The following is a 21,871-nucleotide window of genomic DNA, read 5'->3' on the forward strand; positions in this document are numbered from 1 at the left end:
AGACTATGCCAGTGGTGCAGGGAAAAAATGACTAAAGATAACCCTTCAGGAAGTGTTAATTTACAAATCAAAAGCACCTTCTAAATTATATAAAAATTCTACTGAAATATACCAGAATAGTCACTTAGAAGAAGGCATTGTTTATTGAGGCAATCCCAGCTAGGACTTTGCTAAGCTGACCATGAAGGACTGTAACAACTTAACTTAAACAAGCTCTTTCTTCTCACATAAATTTGTAACACTTTAGAAAGCAAACAAGGAATTATTGTGGCAATATAAAATATATTCCCCATATAGTAGCACAAACAGCCTTTGTTTTTCAGAAGATAAATTATTATCCAAACTGAAAGGAATGCTTTAAGGATGTTTCTTCTGAAAAAAAAGAGCAATTCTTCAGTGGAAGGTACTTTTCCAATGTTGTCTTCACGCAATTTTTCAATGTACAATTTATTAAATGTCCCAGATTATCACTAGAACATAAATAATTTCATAAATAATTTCACAAATTCTAGAACATAAATAATTTCAAAAGAATTATTACTACCCCAATTCAAACTTCATGGAATGGAAACAGATGGCATAACTTCAGCAGCTGTAAGCAGTACTTACACTGAATTTCCATCTACTGCACAGAACAGAGCATTATTCCAGGCAGGATTCATCTGAGGTAGAATCTTTCTGTTCCTGTCTCAGACAGATCTTACCCCAGTCAAGTCAAACCACGCCATCCTGGGAAGCCAGACAGGCTCAGCAGTGCAGTGCTCCATCCAAGCTCATATCCATCGATACCTGTATCCATCAGGGCTGGCAGGAACATAGAATTACATGATCACTAAGGTTGGAAAAGACCACTAAGATCATTGAACATGCAGTGTAAGCCTGGCAAATTGCTCACAGCTAGCCCAGCTATCTCACTTTACTGCTGCACTGTGCCATGCCAGGAAATCTCCTCCTTGAAGGACAGCCTGTCTGAAAAAATATTATTATTATCCTGTCTGAAAAAATATTACAGATACAATGAATCATTCTTTAAAAATATTGTAAGCCAGAGACTTCTACAATGCATTGCCTGAAATATATCACATGGCAGGATAAAGATGAACTGTTCAGCTTGGGTTGTGTGGATTAGGGGGTAGAAGTCTGGTGTAAGGTTTCACCAGCCTGAATTGTATTCCCATTTCTTCTGCTTGCAGGTTGTTAACACTTCCTTCTGTTTCTTAGTGGGGACATTCATGACAGGGCTGGTATTTCACAGTGTCTTTTATGCACAGAAAGCATCATTTCGGTATATAAGCTTTTCCCCATTGACTTAAGTCAGAGCAGAAACAGCATTAGAAAACCTTGAAAGAATTCTACCATTTTCTACAAAAGGTCTGTGTATAAAACCAGTTGAATGTTTGTTGCTAAATAAGATATTTAAAACAAGAAGTACTACTTTAACACATATAGGGAAAAGCCTATGAAAAAATATCTTGAAATAAAAAAAATTAAAAATGCTACGAATGTATTACACAGTATAGTTTACATGATAAAAATGCATGTCACCATATTCCAATAGGCTTTTACAATATGCAGCTCTGACAAGAACAACTAGTGACATGTTATGATGTGGTAAACAAAGTAATTAAATTTTTGTAAAGTAAATAACAATGGTTATAACTTGTTTAAAATTACTTATATTCTTTGTAGACCATACTACACCCCACTTCTTTACTACTTAAATATTGCATTAAGATCTAAAACATTATCTTCATCAGTATTAATTAATAAAACCACCTCAATTTTTCCAGATTTGCATATTTTTCCTAACTCACTAAGAAACATTCATGGAGGATTTTTGTCTTTTTTTAATGAATATATGTTAAAAACAATATCAGGGACCAGGACTCAATTTTCATGCAGAGCCGAAGAAAGGTTATGTCATTACCTTTAAGCAGTTTTTGCACTCCCATCTCTTATTCTGTGGTCTGTGCACATATATTATCCTACTGGCTCTGACTACACTTCTGAAGCAGGGCAGCGAGAAATGCTTTATTTAATCACAGACAATTGAAGTCAAACAATTTTAATATTTTATATTTGAAATATGCTTGAATAATAAAACTACTTGATACACATGCTATTCATATATATATATTAAAAAATACATTATACCCCTATGGCTGTACTCTTGATCTAAATCAGCTTCGTGAACATCAATCTATGTTGCTTTCCCTTCCGAGGCACAGGGTGGAAAAGGACACCATGAGCAGCCACTGAATACACTGCAGATGATTAACAAAACTGCTAGGTCTGTGTTAATGAAAATTATTTGGACTCTGATCAATTTGTTAATGAACAGAACACAGCTTTATACACCATCAAAATACTGAAATTATTTGTATTGCAGAATGTGAAGTTCCTCCATTGTTGACAACATTTTCATTCTGAAAATGTAGAAACATCCCATTATTTATTAGATCAGTAATTTAACCCACGATCTACATTCAGTCCCTAGCTCCTGTGAAGCAGCCAGCTGTAGTGAATTCCTCACACAAGTAGCAGGAAACCACCACCAAGTTGCAGCTGTTGTGTTCTGGCCATCAAGGACAAGTGACCCGACATCTCTTCAGATGGCACAAACGACTAAATTGCACCACCTGAAGATACAGCTCCTGGGGCCAAAAGGAGAAAGACTTGCCACTGCAATACACAGCACAATCCTCTTTACTCATAGCCTAGACAGGGAGCAGTCTCTCTGTCATCTGGTTGCATGGACTCTAAAGTTCTCCAACATGAGCCTCTCCTCTGGTCTCCTGGGCTGCCTTTAGGATTCTTCCAACTAATGCAGCTAAAGCAGGTTTGTCTATCAGCATGCCTAGTCCTCTGGCACAAAGTTACTCCTTTTCATATAGCAGAGCTGCCACAGTACCTCTTCCACCCTTCAAGACAAGGATCAGCTGGAAATCATATCTGGGATTTCAATTTTTAGAAATTCAAGCTTTAAAGACATCCAGAAGGAAAAAAAAAATTTTTTTTTTTTTTTTTGCTGTAGAGGGCTTGGGAAAGTAGGTCTAAAATTATATTTGAAATTAAATTGGAATGTATGTACAAAGTTCAGGTACACTGTAAAAATTAAAGCTGCTCCAGAGATACTTTCAGCATAAATCACATGTGGAGGTTTTTTGGTGGTGTGTGTTATTAGTCCATTGAAACATACTACAACACACCATCAAAAAGCTTGGGTCGTTAATAATATTTTTTAAATAATGTAAATGTTATTGTTCAGTTTTGGTGACTGATTACTTTATCATTTTCTGTTGAGTACAGCCAATTGTTGATTACCTGTGGAGTGGACATTGCATTTCCAATAAATCTGTGAACATTTGTATCTACAAACTCTATTTTCATTCTAGCTTTCTTTTATTACTGCATTAAACTTGGTATTACTGTTGCTGTATGTAGATTTTAGTCAACTAAAGCATGACAGAAAAATCTAATTGACAGATGCCTTGGTTCACAGGAGTAGTATCTTCAGCAGCGTAACACTACGGAGCCACCTCTGTCTCAGTCACGGCTGTGTCCTACTGAATCTTGATGGCACTTGTCACCTCTTGCTGCAGCTGTTTGTGTCCACAGACAAAAATTCAACATCCTTTTGGTCTAATTCTGCTGTGACAGAATAAGCTATCGCTCCATTTGTCCACATGTGCTGTTTCATGCCTGTATCACTAGTGAGCGACCGCAAATGTGTTCTTTTGATTTTCTTTGCTAGTCTTGCAAAGCACAGTAGTGTTGAACTAAATATCATAGAAAATCCACACAGGAGGAATGATGCAGTATAGCTGCCAGTTGTGTCCACCAGCCAACCTGTAGGAAAAAATAAATAATGGGTTTTTAAAGATCCATTAGTATTCTGATAATTTCCAAATCCTGTTATCAATGAGAGTTTTATGAACTTATCAACTTGTAAACTTACAAGTTACCACATATAAATACAATCAAACAATACAGGTTTACATCACTATCACTGTATTTCTTCCTCCTAGGGCAGGGAGGGATTTGTCCTCAGCAGGCAGATAAGATTTTTTGGGCTCTTGTTTGGGGCCTCAAATCTCAAGTCCATGAGAAAAGGCACAACAGTCATCACCACAAAACTCAATAAACTGCATGGATTTAACTGGCAGTCTTTAGACAGGCTTACAGAGTCCTGGGATTAAATAGTGTGTGCATCAGATCCTCATAAAGAAACAATTAGTGAGCTATGCCTTGGGCTCATGCTATTTTGCAATAATTTTTACTATGGAAAATAAAAAGCTTCAGAAGCAATGATTAATTGGGAATTGATGTGAACAGCAGACAAAATACGCAAGACATATATATATACTTGGATGTTTGAAAAAGATCTCTGACCTTCCACAATATTAAAACTGTGTCATGTTCTTCCTAAAGACTAATAGGAGTACAGCTCTCATCTTTACTTCATTGTAATGGAATCTATGGGAAAAATGATGATTAGATATTACAGTGATGAGCTGGCAACCGAACAAGAGTGGAGCTGACTCACCCACTTGTTCAAAGCAGTTTGGAGGTTAAAAGATAAGTCCTCCACACCAAAAAAAAAATAAAAATCTTGGAATTGAACTCCCTTTAGGTTACATTTTCGAAATCTGGTAATTTTACAATGTAATATTTTGCTCCTTTTACTTGCACAATTTCTAAACTATGTGAAGTGGTGACGTTAAGAGCTCTTAGAAGCTCATTCCATACTGGTTTTGTTTTTAAATTTCATCTCACTCTATATGTAGAAATTATCCCATCAAGACAGGGATGGGAAATCTAAAGACTTACAAAGATCTAGGTGTGTGTTAGTTCTCTACTCAGAGGTTACCTCCACATTTAGTGTGCATTTGCTGTCCTTCCTCTCCTGTTACATCACACTAATAGGCAAATCTGAAGTACTGATAAGATCATAGGAAAGTCATTTGGGAACTTACCTGCCACAGGCGGGCTCACTAGATACGGTATGGCATGCAGGAAATACACAACGCCCAGTGCTGATGATAATGAGGAAGTTCCCACTACATCTGCTGTCATGACAGGGATCAGCGTTACATAGGCTCCATCAAAGTAGCCAAAGGTAAATGAGAAAGGCACAAGCAAGGGGAAGTTTTGAAGAACTGGCAGGAAAAGACAACAAAGGCCATCCATTCCCACAGCAAAGAGGTAGCAAAAGTACCGATGCTTCTTCAGACACCTGCAAATTTCAAAACAGAAAAGAAAAATATCACTGAACAAAGCATCTCAGTTTCTATGCCCTAGCATGCAGTGCTTCAGTCTCTCTCTTATATAGCTCAAATTTAAGTCCATTTTATTACACAGTCTTCAAGATTAAAAACTCAGTGCTGATGAGCCTGGATAGGGAAAGCTGCCCACCTACAGCTGCAGAAACATCTGGCGAGCAGCAGTCCATGCTGTCTGTAGTGTTCTTCAGAATGCTCCTACCGAGGGAAGCCACCCTGCTGCCAGGATTTTGCAGTCCTCTGAAGTCTCAATGTTGGAAGCAGTATTTCATTGGGCTTTGCATCCCAGCTCAGCAAGATGTTCCAGTATTATACATAAAATACTGCAGTATACCTCTCTTAGCTGTCATTCTTCCAATCAGCCCTTAAACATGAATTAGCGTGAGCTAAGCAAGATGGCAATTCCCTTCCTCCTTGTTCCACAAAGCCAATAATTGATTTTTCCCACAAACTGAATAAGCACAAAGAATGCATCCTTTAGAATCAAAATCCCTGTTAATTTAGCCAGAATCTACTGATTTACAGTTGCTGTACACTGATGTTTGAAGTGAGCTGAGTTCACAAAGCATGGTGAGTTCTTACATACTGGAAAATGTACAACAATTTTCAGTCAGTCCTTCTGAGTATGTGCCTGACAGTGTTGAGCCAGACTCTTGACCCTCTTCCATAACTTCTGTGCCTCCCAGCAGCACAAAAGAGATGGAAAGTCAGAGGAAGCAGGGTGAAATCCTCTAGAAAATAGATACAAAAAATCACTCTCAACATACCTGAGGCAGGGGGTTGTATTTCCACTGCCAAATGCACTAACATAATTTCTTCAGGAAAAAAGATCTTAAACCAGTAGAATTGAACAAACTCAGAAGAGATGAAAACATTAAACAGTAAGCATTTCTGAAAGTTAAGACTGTATGTTGTTTTTTTTTTTTAAGTTGCACATGATACCTCACTTGCATCCAGCCTCCCACCAGCTAAAGCTTATGTTTGCTTAGTTATAAACCCTTACCTTCTGTCTGTTAGCCATCCAAAGGTGATATTACCAATGATGTCTATGACACCAAGTATGGACATGAGGAAGGCAGCCTGGTGATGACTCACTCCAACACTCAAAGCATAAGGCACTAGGTAGACAAAAAGAGGGCTACATCCATATGCCATAAATAAAACTGACACTGCCAGCACCATGAAGCCTGGCATCAGTAAAAAGTCATATTCCTTCTGTGAACAGTAGCATAAACAGTCACGAGACCACACTTTGATTAAAGGTGAACAGACGGACATTTGCTTTAAGTCTTGTTTCTCTGTTTCGGGGACACGATCCTGTTCAAGAAACTCAGGAACAGTTTTACGATCCTCCTTAAGAGAAATGGGCCGCATCAAGGCGCCACAGACACAGAGGTTTAAAACAAAACCTCCCAGGATGAGTAAAGCTCCTCGCCAGGAAAACTGCTCAATTAAGAGCTGGACTACGGGGGCCAGGATGAAGGTACCAATTCCACTTCCTGACATGGCTATTCCATACGCCAACGCTTTTCTTTTGTTGAAGTATTTGCCCACCATCGCAATGGCTGGAGAATAACAAAGTGCAAACCCAAGTCCTAGAAGAGAAAGCACAGTACAGATGGCTTAATACTAAGCATGACATATGGAACATATTAAATTAAACCACCTAACATATTTTCATTAGCACAAATGAATAGAAAGTTTTTCTGATTCTTGATCATGCAGCCCAGTCAAGAGTGCAACGAGAAACTAGGATGACTCCTTTCTTCCAGTGGCAGAGTCACTGTCTTGACAAACCTAACTGATGAGCACTAATCTACGATAATAAGGTTCAGAAATAACTGATAGGGTTCACTTAATAACAAGGATGATCACTAAACATCAGAGAAATTTTGTGTCACCCTCTCTTGCATGTAAGATGAGGTCTCGCCCCAGGGTCTGCACCAATGCTGGCATTGGACACACTGTCCTGATGAGGCACCACTTTGTGTTTTGGTCTGTTGCAACCCTGAACATTAGTTTTCAGGTCTCTGAAACATAGTACAAAGAGTCTGTCTCTGTTACTAATATTCTACAAAAACCTCTTCTTGGTCAGCTAAACAAACTCCGTGGAACAGCTGCTTGGAGCCTTGACCATTTTAAATCCCTGCCTACAAGTAAAGAGGGAAGAAAAGCCTCAGAAAACAAAGCCAGATCCAGTTGAGTAAACAAATAAGATTCATCTCTTGGGCTGAGAAAAAGATTGTGGTCTCTGTTGCAGAACCAGAGAGCAGATTTTAATCATCATGTGGTTGCTCTAACACTACAACTGAATTTTCCCAATCAGTCATGGAAATGAGTTCCTGACTAGGGTTTTGGAGCATGTCCTACATTGAGGGTAAAACAGACCTGACTGCCAAAAGCGGAGATAATCACCCTGTGCTGTAACCAGCTTGCCAGTCCTCCTCAAAGGCCACACTGTGTAGGACAGGCACTAAACCTGCCAGGATGGAATAAGTGGATTAGAGGGACTCCAGGCGGCAGGTGCCTGGTCTGGCACCCCTCAGGAGGCGAGGCAAGAAGCAGGGCACAGAGCTGCGGCTGGACCTGTATAGGCACCAAGCCAGAGGAGCAGCCCTGAGCTAGACATCATCACTTGAGAGTGGTGAAAATTATACTCTATTTGGCATACGTGCCATTAGTTTTTTTACTGAGTTGGCAGGGGGAAACATCCCAAAAAAAGCCAATCAATGTCCTGTGAAAAGTGCAAATGCAAAGTTTAGGGCTGAAAACATTTTCATACCTCTTAGAAGGAACTGTTAATTATTGACACTCCCCTGTCTCACCTCTGCTTCACTCTTCACAGTTTTCAACTGCTGCAACTTTTACAGATTTAGGCATTCGCCCGTTATGGTCCCACCTCCTCTCTGGGTTGGGGGCATCACCTCTAGCCTTTACCAACAGTTCATGTCTCTGTCAATCAGTCCCCATATACTAGAATTTCACTGCTTTCCGAATTGGCTCTCTACAACTTCATGTACAAAGTGCAACTGCTTTTCCACCTCAGTATTCACAGCAGATCCCAGTAACGAAGCCTCAGAGGCAGCATGGTATGTGGCACAGTCCCTCAAGTTACAAGAAGCCTTTTTATTTGTTATGAACGCATTTGTCAAAGATTAACATTGTAATACAGGAGTGACATGCGCTACAATAAGGATTTTTTTTTTTTAAACAAATAAGCTGTTGGCAGCATGTGAACCTCAGTAATTCCACCAACTCGTTACTAAACAGCAGGGGACCAAGTACAAGGTCTTATATCACCGTGGCTACCAGGTCAGTATTAATGAGGAAGGAATGTCAGTGTGACCACGGGCCCCTCTCAAGTTCCTCTGTGCACAAAAACACGGGCAGACAGGAAAGAGCAAAGATTTATTATCACCGTACCTGAACACAAATGGAAGAGCTGCTACAACAATTCTACCAACCAGCAATTTTTTTGTTTTTCAAATGGAATATAATGTAGACAAAAATCAGGTTCACAGCTGAGCCAGGTATTCACCCAGTGCTCCTCTGCCTCTTACTTACTCCTATGCTTTGATTTAAACTTTTTTTCCTAAATATGTAAATATTTTGGGGCAGTCTAGAACTCCTAGTTTAACAAACTCCTCTCAAATCACAGGCAAAAAAAGGAAACCTTTTATATATATCACCTGCAACAGCAGTCCTTCTTGACCTCCCATTATTTCAGAACTTTATCCATAGTCCTCTCTCTAACAGAAGTTAGAGTTGCTTTTGCAGGGTGCTGCATTTGGGTTACATGAGACTCAGCGTGTGCTGAAGCTCTCACAGCGGCAGCCAAAGCCGCTCTTTTTCAATGAAGGGAACAGGTCTGAGTATCTCTATTAGATCAGTGGGGTGTCAATAAGACATGAAGAGATCACCCATCATGTGTTGTGTTCCTGGCAGCAACAAAGGGGCTGAATGCATCCTACCTGTAAGGACTCCTAATGATAAGTAGAGATGTTCCAGACTGGTGGCGAATGAGCTCAAAATTAGTCCAGAAGATGCAAGCAGCCCTCCTAGCATGATACCAACTTGGCAGGATACATGATTACTGATTAAACTCCCAAGCGGGGCTTCAAAGAAACAAACAAAGCTGGTAGTTAATGGCAGGTCCTCATACACAGTTCATTACAACAGTCATAAAGGAAAAGCACTCAGGAGGCAAGCAGGAGAAAACGGTGATAGCAGCTACACAGAGTGATCTTCCAACATTCCCCCTATTGTAATAGTATGAGCACCAAAAACAATTGAAAAAACCTTCTAAAAACAATTTTTCTGAAAGTCACAATAAACCTGAAATTTACAGCGGCTTTCTCAGAAGCCATTTTCATAGATCAAAATCATTACAGGACACAATCTGGAGTGCTGGGGTCAAGAGAGGCCACAGTGACAGCCCACAGTATTCATTACTCCACACTTACAACACTCCAACCTTCTCCCACCTGGAATTTGCACTTCAGCTCTCAGTAACTTCAAGTGTTTCCCAGATATAACCTGGCTGACACAAGTCAGTTGCTATGTCTCATTGCAGCTGGGTCGCCCTGCCTTTCTAGCAATTCTCATAGATTAACCCTTTTCCACAGGACATGGATTTTCACCTAGCTGTATAGCTTGAAAGCAAACCCACAAGAAATTTGGTACAACTGCTGCATTTTTCCTGACATCAAATCTTCTTTTAGGGGAGAAGAGTAGTTGTAAATATACATGTATGGTAAAAGGAGGACGACTGTGACTTGATCTGGAGGCAAGATGTACATCCTGTGCTAAGTCTCAAATATGACTCCAACCAAAAGGCAAAAGAAACACGTGCTCAGTTAGTAGCTCTCAAACACGACATGACCCACAAGACCTCGACGAAAGTACATTTCTGAAAACTTAGATCATTGCATAAGAAAAAGTTCTGCTTCTTCTCTTCAGTATGAAGACACTCCCTTCCTGCACATCTATGCTGATGGAAGCAGCTTGGACATACCATACCGCAGAGAGCCCACAGTATCGCTCCCAGCTGACTCCACCAACTTGTGAACATGCTACAACCAGATGGAACTGATGAAAAAGCAGCCACATTAGGCTTAAAAGGGTAATACACACCACAGAGCATTGTAGCACAGTCGACAATGGAGTGGATCCAAGCAGTTCTGGCATAATCCTGCCCAAAGTATGCCTGGAACTCCACAAAAAATATGGAGATGCACCTAGGACAAAAAATATGAACACAAATTTGTTGAACATGGAACATTTGTTCACAGAAAACACAGGTCTCACTCTTCAGGTATAAAAAGTACCCACTTGAAGGTCCTCTCCAGCTCCCAGAAAAATCAAATCTGTGGTTTGCCGATATGCCAACGAGATGGAGAAATGTTTAAACAGTTTCTAAGGGATATTGGCAGAGAAGATCTACCTTTAATGCATGAGGGACAAGACATGGAATATGAGAACAATCCTTGTTTTGCATTGGCAACAACTGAATCAAAAACTGGTGTCCAACTCAACAGTGGGATTAGACAATTAGGCTGATGTAGAGCCTAATTCAGACATAATCTCCAGAGAGATTACAAATGTTATAATACCACATGTTTCTTGCTGGGGTGCCTGCCTCTAGAGTTTTTATACCTCACAGTATTTTAAACTTAAATGAAGTTGTAATTATCATCAGCAATTTATAGCCCATATTGTGATGTTGCTTCCCTGGAACACAAAGCCCTAGTTTTCCAATTCCTCACTGACCTGGTTGCTCGCTACTCCACACCTGCACAAACTGGCTAACGTAGTACCTACAGAACAAACACTACCTACGTGTTCATGGATGGACAAGTGCAAAGCAAATCCTGACAAACAATCAAAACACCACAGGAGCCCGTGGACCTTCCAACATTTTAATAAAATGCTTCTAGGAGATGTTACTTTGCTCTGCTTAGCAAGTGTTACTGTTCTACCTGTCTCTGCAGGGGAGCAGATTCAAAGGCTGCATAGTTTCATCCTCATTCCTGGATCAACAAGAGATGCCTTTTCACTCCCTCTTTTTCCCTCCAGTAAATCAATGAATGACCACTTTCTTCAGCTTTTTTTCTTGCACATACTTCATTCTTCTATATGGTCTACTGTGTGTCAGCCATTAGATCATTTCTTGGATGTAACACATTCCACACATTAAAAAATAATTAAATCCACTAGGAATTATTCTCTACTGCTATTATGGAATTGGTACATTTGCATACATTAACTAACACTAATCAGTGTTTCTATGCCTCTTTTATGATGTTGAGTCCAAAACCCTAGGCTTTAGATCCCTAAATCTGGCAGCTTTATTCTAAAAGAAATATGAACTTTAGGTAGGAAACACTATATTTACGTTATACTGACTGTCCAACAAGACACTGTTTCAGTGTTCCTCGCTTACCAGGGTGCTTATCTATCTGCCTAATATAGCTTTGAATGTCCATGTTCACACACACCAGGCTCCTCTGTCTCCGGTCGGCATCAAAGTCACTGTGGAAGCAATCTCATCCCACGTTGCTTTATGTTCATGCAAGGCAGAAATCTATTCCTGTTCTTTCTATTTTTGAGAAATATTTTCTGCATATTTTGGATACCAGAAGGGTATAAAGAGGGGCCTCTTCTCTAGGGCTCAGACCTTCTCGGGCAGAACAACACCTGAAGTGCTTGCAGTAGGAGAAGGAGGTATTTTCGTGTTTTTCAGAGAGACTCAGGAAGCTAATTCACTGGGCCTAGCAAAAATGAGCATGGCTGTGGGGTCAGAGGGACACAGTGAACCCAAAGAGACCCTACGTGATTCCTCCCTCCCCAATCAAACTACCAGAGCCTGAAATAGCGCTACCTGCTCCAGGCCTTGATTCTGTAAGAAATCAAGGAGAGGGTGCTGAAAGCTAGAGCAGCTGTCAGAGGAGGCAAGACTAAAACCAGAGGGCTCATAATCCCTCAGTCATCCCCACAGTTTTAAGGGTTTCAGGAAGCCTTTAAAAATGTAACAAGAGTTTGTACCTAACCAGAATAACCCCGGCAGCTGTGCGACATCAGGGGAGATCTCAAAACCTCTTCCTAAGGTTAAAAAAAAAAAAAAAATGGAAAAAGATAATGCCACGAACAGGTCAGCAAGACAAGCAGCAGTTGCCTTTACCTTGTCACGGCCCTGGTACAGATAGTGACAAGGAAGCAGCCAGCAACAATCATCCATCCCCAGCCTCCATCAGGAGGGCCAATGTGCCGGGCCCGCTGGGATGAGGCCATGGTGATTCCTCCCTCTTCCTGGCCTCAGTGGCAGGGGCTGACTCCAGCCAGCATGCCAGGTGTGGGCCGGGGCTGCTTGGCGCATGGGTCACTGGCCATCTGAGAAGAGAGAGAGAAAACAGGTAGACAGGGAGTCAGGGCACGTTGCACATGCTGTAACCTGCACAGCTGAGCAGGACATACTGCTTCGGCTCTAATGCACAAAAGTGGGAGTTTTCTTTCAAATGCAGTTTATGAAAATTTGTTGGAAACAAGGGCCATCAGAATTTGGCCCTGTGTCTAGTATCATGCTTTTCATGATAATTTGCCCAGCAGTTACATCCTAGCACACGATACCCTCTTCCCCACTACATGTCACAGCACATAACATGTAAGTCACACACTACCACTGCCAGTCATCCATCTACCTTCAGCAGGCTCCCCCTGCTCATGCCAGTCCCTGGCCTGAACTATGTTTTCAATTGCAGTCTCCATTCAAACTATCTATTCTTCCTTGTAGGAAATTTAGTGCAAAATTTTTGTTTGAGAGAATACAGTTTTCACCTTTTTTTACTAAAAGGGAATATTCACTGCAAAATCAGAGCACATCTGATGATAAAATGACCTCCTTGTTTCACAAGCCGAACCACAGATGAAGCCTGTAATCAGCAGGACACGGCAACTTCATTTTCTGAGCATGGACAATTCACCAAAGGTTAGAGCTAGCCTGTGCCTTTCTGCTATCCACTTAAATCAAAGTAGTGTCTGCATCCAGGCCACAAAGTAGTCTCTAAATGCACACTGGATGCTGCAGGACACTGCAGGAGACCAAATGACATCCACAGGACCCTAAGTGAGTAACTGAGTCATGTGCATTGGGGTAGCTTTGCTAACACTTTGGGTGTCACCAGCAGCACAGGACCAACAGCCCTTAGTCCTTCTGCATCAGTGACTGTATGGCAGGGCTTGATGGAGGGGCCTGAGACACCCCAGTTTACTCAGTGCAGGAACACGCAGTGCTGGCTGTCACTGGTTGATTTCAGACCACATTTTTGCCATCATCAACAAGCCCTTAGCCCCTGGGTGGATCAAAGATTTATAAGACATAAGTAAACTATCTGGGATGCCTTTCAGTTTTGCTTGGAGAGAAAGCTCAAATAGCTTCTACATCACCTAACTATTTCAGATACTAAATATGCAACATTTCTACTGACAAGAACCACAGGCCTCACAGGAAATGTGTCCTGTTACAGCATGTCAGAGGTCTGCAGAACCACTCAAAAGGGCAATTCAAGAAAGCATCTATGTGGCTAATAATGTGCATTCTTGGTCCTTGAAGCTGCTCACACAGGTGATAGCTAAGGCTTGACTTCGGAAAGCCCAGAGATCCCTGACCCAAAACAGCAAGGCACCTCAGAGCCAACCCTAAATATCACCACAACTGAACCTTTGAGAAATATTCATCAGTGGCCTTCCTGAGATATCAGAAGCTGCACCTCAAAACCATCACAAAATTATTTTAAGAAAACATACACAGATTGCCAAATTCAAAGATGAGCAAAGTAGGAGAATACAGATATGACAAAATAAACAAAAACCACAATATGTTGAAAGTTTATCTGAATTCCTACTAGGCTGTAAATAATACCCTGTAACAACACTGTACAAGAGAATCAGTGGACTCCTTTTAAAAAAAAAAAACTAAGGTAGTGTTTTGATTGCAAATGGATAAGAAATTTTATTCCTAATCTACCTGCTTGGCTTTCAAAGCCCAAGAATTGCAGCCGATCATACAGGGTATGATCAAGCCCTATCCTATGTGTTAACACAACTCAGTCCGTAAATGTTAAAAACTGAAAAACCTAGTGCAACTTTTAAAGACAGGAGGTAAGTCCAAAAGTCAGGGGCTGTGCTGTCATATGAGGCATCACAATTGCCATGGGAAGTGAACAGTGAAGAAAACTGTTTGTAACCTCTCAACAAAATGTGTGCTTGTCAACGTTTTTGAGCAGTGACTTCAGCTAACCATGTTTGAAACAATATGCTTGAAAAATATCAGTGAATAAAAATATCCACAAAAGATGCCAAAACTGTATTATACAGCCATCCAGTTACACAATCTCGACAAGCTAACATTAAATATCTGTTCCAGGTCTTTGTGTACTCCTCAAGTACCATTTACTTCTCCCTCTGTGTTAGTCGGCCTGTCTCACACATTTTACATTAGGCCAAAAACGCTGTATGGTATTTGGAAATAAAAATTACTGTCCTATTTTCTCTCTTCATGTAATAGGCCTTGCTAATATTTATTTATAATTAAATATTTCTATGCAGCTTTCTAATAATTCAGTCCAAAGAAATGCCCATTACAAGCACTAGAACATGTACTAATGCTGTTTTAGTATTCTCTTCCCCTCCATTGTCACAAACATCTGTTTTATTTTAAATTGTCTTATAAAGCCTTTGCAAGGTCTGTGTTGTTCTCTGTGTTTATACGGAGTCTAGCACAATAGTGATTTTCACTTCAGCATGAAGTACTACTACAGTATAACCCACACTAATGAACCAGAAGAGAGCTCAGGTATGGTAAAAAGAAAAACTCTAATGACCTGCTTTGCTTCTCACTTCCGTGGCTCCTTGGGGAGACATATAGTACTCTGCTCTGCCTGATTATGGAAACCATTCCCTCTTTGTATGAAGAACAGGCCACATCTCAGATGGGACACATGAAATAGCTACAGTTTAGATTACATATCAATGGTCACACTAGCTCAAAAAGATCAAACAAGAATACAAGAGCTTTTGTAAGAAAAAAAATGTGTTATCTCATGGATAAAGGCTCCTAAGTGAGTTTAAAGGGTCCCAGCTGGGTGCAGTCTTCACAAGTTCATTCCTACAGCTGATTAGAAAAATCACACAAAGCAAATTAAACCCAAATGAGTTTATGATTTCAAACCTCATCTTCAAGGTATTCAATTACTAGGACTCATGTACATAAAAGATCAATGAAAGCTCTGGAATGGAGACCAGGACAGTTTGCCATTTCTGGCACAACCTTCTAAGATACAGCAAAAAATGCCAAAGCTCCTGATAGAGCTTTCTGAGAAGACTCTACAGGTGCCCACAGGACCAGCAGGACATCACCACCCTCTTCACAAGCCTTGAACTTTACATTTCAAGCAAAGCGTCACATTTTTTTACCTTACGTAATTTGCTTCAGGGCAAACATACAGCAGTGACAGTGTGTACCTGCACCCTGCTTTCCTCTCCATTATACTCTGAAACAAACTTCTGACACAAACAGAAACAAATTGAGGAAAAAAGGGACAACAGACTGGCCAATGCAGGAAAATGAGAAAGCATGTTTGTAGGCAAATATAGCACTATTCACAAAATCTGAGGGAGGCTGAAAATGTCTGCAGTCAGAATTTAGATGCCAGGCACATGACACAAAAGACACACCTTGTGTATTTGCCTTCCAGCCCACACTGCTAATCTGTAAGCAGACCATATTTCTCATGTGCTGATTCTACCCAGGCAACAGACAATTTTGCAGGGTTTATGTTACGTTTCAAGTAAGCTGACATGAACTAATGACTGTTTTTTTATTTTTAACTGATAGAGTCAATTATACATCCCTTTCCATACCGCTTCAAGCAACAACTGCCTTATGAAATATGTGCAAACTCTGGATCAACAAGTTATCTAATGGCTAAGGCAGTGGTTACATGATTCTTCATGTTGGATTAGTGAATGACCAGATCATAAAGTAGCACAGTTTGATGCAAACCACCACCACACCCCTGTCTACTTAGATGGAAAACAAAATTCAACGCTTTTGTGAGTGTCTGGGTCTAACCTAGCCACAAAAAAACCCCACTGCTATCTAATCTAGCATGAAGCCAGAGTGGCACGAACAGATTATACCCCGATTTGGCAGTGAAGTCTGCCATTAACTTATCCTGCCAAATTCACTTGAACAAGCAGAGCCAGTACCAGTGCTTTGCACCATGTGACTACCACATTTTGCATCTAATACTAACAGCCTCAAAGGTGGATTTATTGCACTATTGCAAATTTAATACGTTATGTTCTAATACCTGGATGACTGAATAGCCCATAAGAATCCACGACAGCCACCTGAATTAACAGGGCACTCATAAAGTTCAAATTATTTAGCTCAAGGGTTTCCTATCAATCACAAGTAATGTAGTTAGGTGGAGTTTGTATAGGCACGTGATAACCACAGAGGGATCCTGAGCAATTCAGACATACCTCTGCAGCACTTTTGCAGGGTCTTGGCAAGGCTAAGCTTCTTATTTTGGATCTGAGCAGTATCCTTCATTGCCCCTTCTAGAGGAATGAAGGGTTTTTTTCAAGTTCTGATTATTAAGGGTGGAGGAGGAACTTCCAGGAATGCCAGAAGGGATAACAGTAACCATGCAATAAGCAGAAATATACACAAAAATTTTCAGAGGAGTCAACAATCTCCACATAAAGAGACCTAACTAATTTTAATGCACAAACAGCAGTAGCTGGGTGCCACAGCCTCAGCCTAGATTTCTGGCCCAGCTTCCCAGGCAAGCTTCAGATGGGGATTGAGGCCCTAGTTTGCATTTTAGCTGTACATTAACATGCTTGGGAAGAATTTGATGACATATCAGGCTAAGCAAACACAGATTAGCTATTTGCTTACATGGTTACTTGCTGTTATTTTCCCAGAACCCTGCCTGCCAACATATGCACAAACAGCAAACATTTAATGAGGTTACAAGCAACTGAAAACAATGATATTATAAGAAGTGCCTGGTCAACACAGAAATCAGCCACTCAGCCTCCTACAGCAGATCAGTGCAAATCTCAACTCCTTGACTTCCCTCTCACTTCAAGGAGTACTGTGCCTTTCACAGCCACTAAACTAATAGGCAAGTTAAATAATTACCTTTCTTCCAGCTGCACATGTCTAAAAGCACTTATTACGTCAACCTGACAATTTCATTCTGAGGTTAGAAAACTTCATTTGTTTACTGTTTTCTAATTATTTTTATCGTGGATAGACCAGATTGTGGACTCTGCAAGTGAAGCTGAACAAGCAGAAAGCACACTTTGTCTGAGCAATCATGTCCTCCCCCTTCCCAAACTTCAGTTTTCTCTCATGTTGCATCTTTTTCTTAACCTTTCTTAAGACTCTTTTTGCATATCTGCTCCACTTTCAGCACTATAAGGCCTGATGCCCTCTGGCAGTGCTGACTGCTATTATAACACATCTCAGATATGCATGAAAAGTTCCTGCTGTGTGAGACAGCTAAAAAAAAAAGCAAGGTTAAAAGACAATCCCATGAAAGAGATCTGTACTTTGCAACCTTTGCTAGATATTTTCACTGAAGCATTAAAATTGTGCTTTGTTGTGAGTTCAAAGAAGATGCAAGTGGGGAGAAGATGGCAACATATTCTGCTGATCCCTAAGAAAGCCTTAGTTACCCAATGTGCCCTGACAGCTCACTAAACATTGGCTCTGTTTCCCCAAGATAATATATTAGGGTTAATATGGCAGGATAAATAACATATCAGTTACTTCAGCAGCTGCTGCTGAGAACCCTGTAAAGAAAACAACAAGTGCTCAAAGTGCTCCTGAGAGCATCTCCCTTACTTGGTCTGCTAAGCGAGCAGAAAGGAGCAGGTAAGTTTAATAAAAAAGGCATGGCTATAACCTTGCACCTCATCACGAGGTCTCCTTTGCCGGGGAAAGGAGCACAAAAATCCACAGCAGCCTAGCAACTGGCCAGCACAGCAACAGGAGCCACTGACCTTTTAAACACAGCTTGCAGCCAGCAAAGCGATCCCTGCCCCCTCTGCCCACCCCTCCTTCCACTGTAAAGATTTTCTTTAAAGAAATTGATTCAAAAACGATATCACAGCAGTGTGAAGCTGCAAAGCACTGTATGACAAAAGACAAAGGAACAGCAGGTACAGTCAAGCTGGCCTGCCTGGCTGCCAGGGTTTGGTTTTTTTCCTACCTTGTTCAGCTGCTCCATTTACACCATTGATGTACCTGGGCAGCTCCATCATCTCAAGAAATACCACTTCACCTGTCAGACAGTTTGGATGGTTTTTGAAAATGCTCCATTTGTAGAGGGATACAGCTTCAGCCAGAGGAACAGGGAGAAGGTCAGGTTTGTATCACAGCTGCCCCACAGCAAGAGCACACAGATCCCAGAACATACTGGGGGTCTCAGCCCACTACTTTCTGCTTCTTCACACTATTCTGGCTACACAAAATCAAAATAGCTGCGTGTTAAGATGCCTTTGCAATTTCTGTCAGAACTGCATGGAAGGATTTTGTGCAGTTTATCCCAAAGGAGCTGGCCCAAATATTATACCAGCATAAATAAGCACAGAATCCAACATTTATTTTTACCTATTTGATAATACAGAGATGCACATGACAGAAGAATGTGAAAGAGACTTACCTAGAATTTTCTTTCTGGATCAGTGACATACATACATATACATCTACTGTATGTAACATTTGCTACCTTCACAGTGGAGATGGGTTGGGTGAGGCCTGAGAAACTCGTGACAGTCTCTGTGTCCAGAATGCCAAGACACACTCCCAGAAGAGGTTCATTGTCACCAATGAATTTAATTTGTATTTTTCTTGTGAACAACAACACATACAGCTTTCAAAGTCACTTTAAGAACATTCGTGCAGATGAATTTTATGAAGAACAAGTATAAAGCAGTTTAAGCACAGCTGGAAAAAATTCATTAATGCTTAGAGTGAAAGGTAACAGAATTGCATATATTTATTACACTTAACCTATGCACCTAGTTCTAGGGCAGTTTTAATATCTTCCTATATTTACCCTATTCACATAGCTCTAGGACAGATCTCTTTTTCTTAGTTTTCTTGTTCCTAAAATTGCACCAAATATTATTTGAAGGCAATTGCTACATTTATTCATGTTGACCTCTTGCTTTAATACTCTCTTACTTTCTGTTCCCTTTACTCTGACTGCTGCATCTTTAATTAAATAAAAATAAAGAAGAACTTTGAATAAAAGAAAAAACAAAGAGGGCACAGAATGAGTAGCAAAGACAGAAGAAGGAGGAGAGAAAAAGGGAAAAGCTAGCTAGCAAAGAGATGTATGTTCTATGTGACAGTGGAGCATAAGATGTGTATAAGATTAAATATTTTACAGATTATTAAAGAGCTCATTTCTTTTGCATGTCTTGAAGGATCGAGGATGACCACATCTGACCACTGACCAGTGTCCTCCCCAGAAGCTTGCTAACCTCCTCATACAGTAGAGCATGTAAATGGGACACAGTATGTGATACAAGCACAGAAGATGCAGACAGCTGCAAACCTTCTATCAACTGGACTGTTAAGAAAAAAAGAGGCACTTTTTTTTTTTCTGTTCAGAAAAAAGGAGACACCTTTTCATCCTCCTTTTGCTTCCCCATGCTCCCACCCTAACAATTGCATACTATGGTAGGCACTATAGTCAGCAGTCTGGCAGGCAGCTAAATCCGAAACTGTGTACAGCTCTTGGGATGCAAAGGCTATTTCTAATCTAATATATTCTCTCCAATAAACAGCTGTCCCATTCTGCACTGGGAGTCAGCTATTTAACTCAAAAAGAACAGCTTGGTTTGATTTCAGCAGAGACTGTTTATCAAGAATTGTATGATTACGACTTTGACTTTTTTAAAAGCAACCCAAGAGGTCCTTTCCAACCCTATGTCCTAAATAAAAACAACTCCATTGAGCATCTTAAGGCTGCTACTCTATATTCTCAGCTTTCTTCTCTGTTTAAAGATGTATCTGTTCAGTCTCTAGAGAAAATCAAAGTTTATGCTTTTCTGAGAAGAATGGTAGATGGGTCCACAGAATCTTCCTTGTCTGAGCAAGTAATCTTGTGGATTATCCACATCTATATAAGCAGGGTACACATTCAGCTTCTCAACTTCCATAAATTCCATATCTCTCCAGCACTGTTACAAATGGTTACAAAAAAAAGAACTGCTTACCTGAAATTTCATTTAGGGAATTTTACCAGAATCAAAGTAAACAAACAAATATAAAATAAAAATCTCAAAACAAAACCAAAACCCAACCTGACTTTTAATTGCTGACATAGCACCAAGACAAGAAGCACATTAAGACAAATTGTAGTAAGTGCTTCACCCTTTCCCCATTTTTTAATAACATTCCTGAATAAATCTGGATGTTTTATTTTGAAAATCTTTAACCACTTTTATACCTCTAAGGAGGGGTTTCCCTGTGATACCAAATAAGAGCAACATTAATAACCTACTTGTAGTAGTACCTTGGGGCTTCTAATCAGGAAGCAGTGTCACAGTGCTGGGCACCACACAAACATCTAATTAAACTTGCCCTCCATCCAAAATGTATCAAGATAGAGAAGATTAATTGTATGACAGCCCAGCTTATTAACTTCTATCACTACAGTGAACAGCAAATGCTCTTTGTTTGCTTCAGTTTATGCATATGAGAGAGGTGGCTGGAGAACATAGACTGAAAAGGGCACACATGTGGGAACGGGAAAAGCAATCTGGAAAGTGCAGGGATGTTAAACAGCTGGTAGAGAAGGGGGGTGCCAGAGAGGGGCACAAGTGACTGGGGAGACAAAACAGGGACAAAAGTGTAGAAAACTCCCTTTTACCCAAGAGTAGAAATATTCAGAGCTGAAACATGAAAAAGATTGTCAACATAAGGGTTGTAGAGCAGCTCAACATTATCTGCTCGCCCACTGAGCAGTAAGTCTCTGGGAAAGGATGAGCCGTGCTTGCCTCCCACAACAATCACTTTGTCACAGTGGCTACCTAATTTGTCAAATTTGCCAGGAATTGCTAAACCAAATGGTACAGTTAGAGCCACAGCAGAAGTAGCTACCGTCTGCTACCGGTAGTGAGAAATGTAATATGAACTTCCCTTGTCTCTCAAACCATTGTAGAGGGCTTATAGAAAACCAACAGCCTGACAGAAGGGGTCTATAGAAAAAGGTTAAGCAAATCATAATGGAAACCTCTTGACCCTTTTACGTCGTTTCTGGCTAGGTTAGTCCTTAAATAATGCAGTTTAACTACAGAGGGTAAAAAAAATGTGAAGGAATATTTTTCCAGAGAAAGCTTGACTTTTACTTAACTCCATCTGAAAATGTGCATTTTTGCTTGATATTTTGAAATGTTTTTAAACTAACAAGCACAGGACTCACCATTTAATTGTTCACTGTGATGAAAATAACAGAGGACCCAATAATTTCCTTCAGTACACGGCTGTTGCCGAAATCCGA

The 21,871-nt window shown here is 40.4% G+C and overlaps 1 protein-coding gene across 3 annotated transcripts in view; it reads right to left on the bottom strand.

Annotated features, from left to right (window-relative positions):
* Positions 1-119: 119 nt before the first annotated feature.
* SLC16A12 (solute carrier family 16 member 12) overlaps positions 120-21,871 on the bottom strand; it is a 41,221-nt gene continuing 19,469 nt past the window's right edge. For all 3 annotated transcript variants that reach the window (XM_039380254.1, XM_039380253.1, XM_027718121.2), the window contains 6 exons: positions 12,463-12,671; positions 10,416-10,519; positions 9,254-9,397; positions 6,286-6,877; positions 4,977-5,236; positions 120-3,849 (listed from right to left, as the gene is read on the bottom strand). In XM_039380254.1, coding sequence (XP_039236188.1) covers positions 3,587-3,849; positions 4,977-5,236; positions 6,286-6,877; positions 9,254-9,397; positions 10,416-10,519; positions 12,463-12,572 — 1,473 coding nt within the window. In that variant the 5' untranslated portion in view covers positions 12,573-12,671 and the 3' untranslated portion in view covers positions 120-3,586. The remainder of the gene's footprint in view (positions 3,850-4,976; positions 5,237-6,285; positions 6,878-9,253; positions 9,398-10,415; positions 10,520-12,462; positions 12,672-21,871) is intronic.

Source organism: Pipra filicauda, unplaced genomic scaffold, assembly GCF_003945595.2.
Source record: "Pipra filicauda isolate LSUMZ 115617 unplaced genomic scaffold, ASM394559v2 scaffold190_size1978887_pilon, whole genome shotgun sequence".
NCBI lineage: Eukaryota > Metazoa > Chordata > Aves > Passeriformes > Pipridae > Pipra > Pipra filicauda.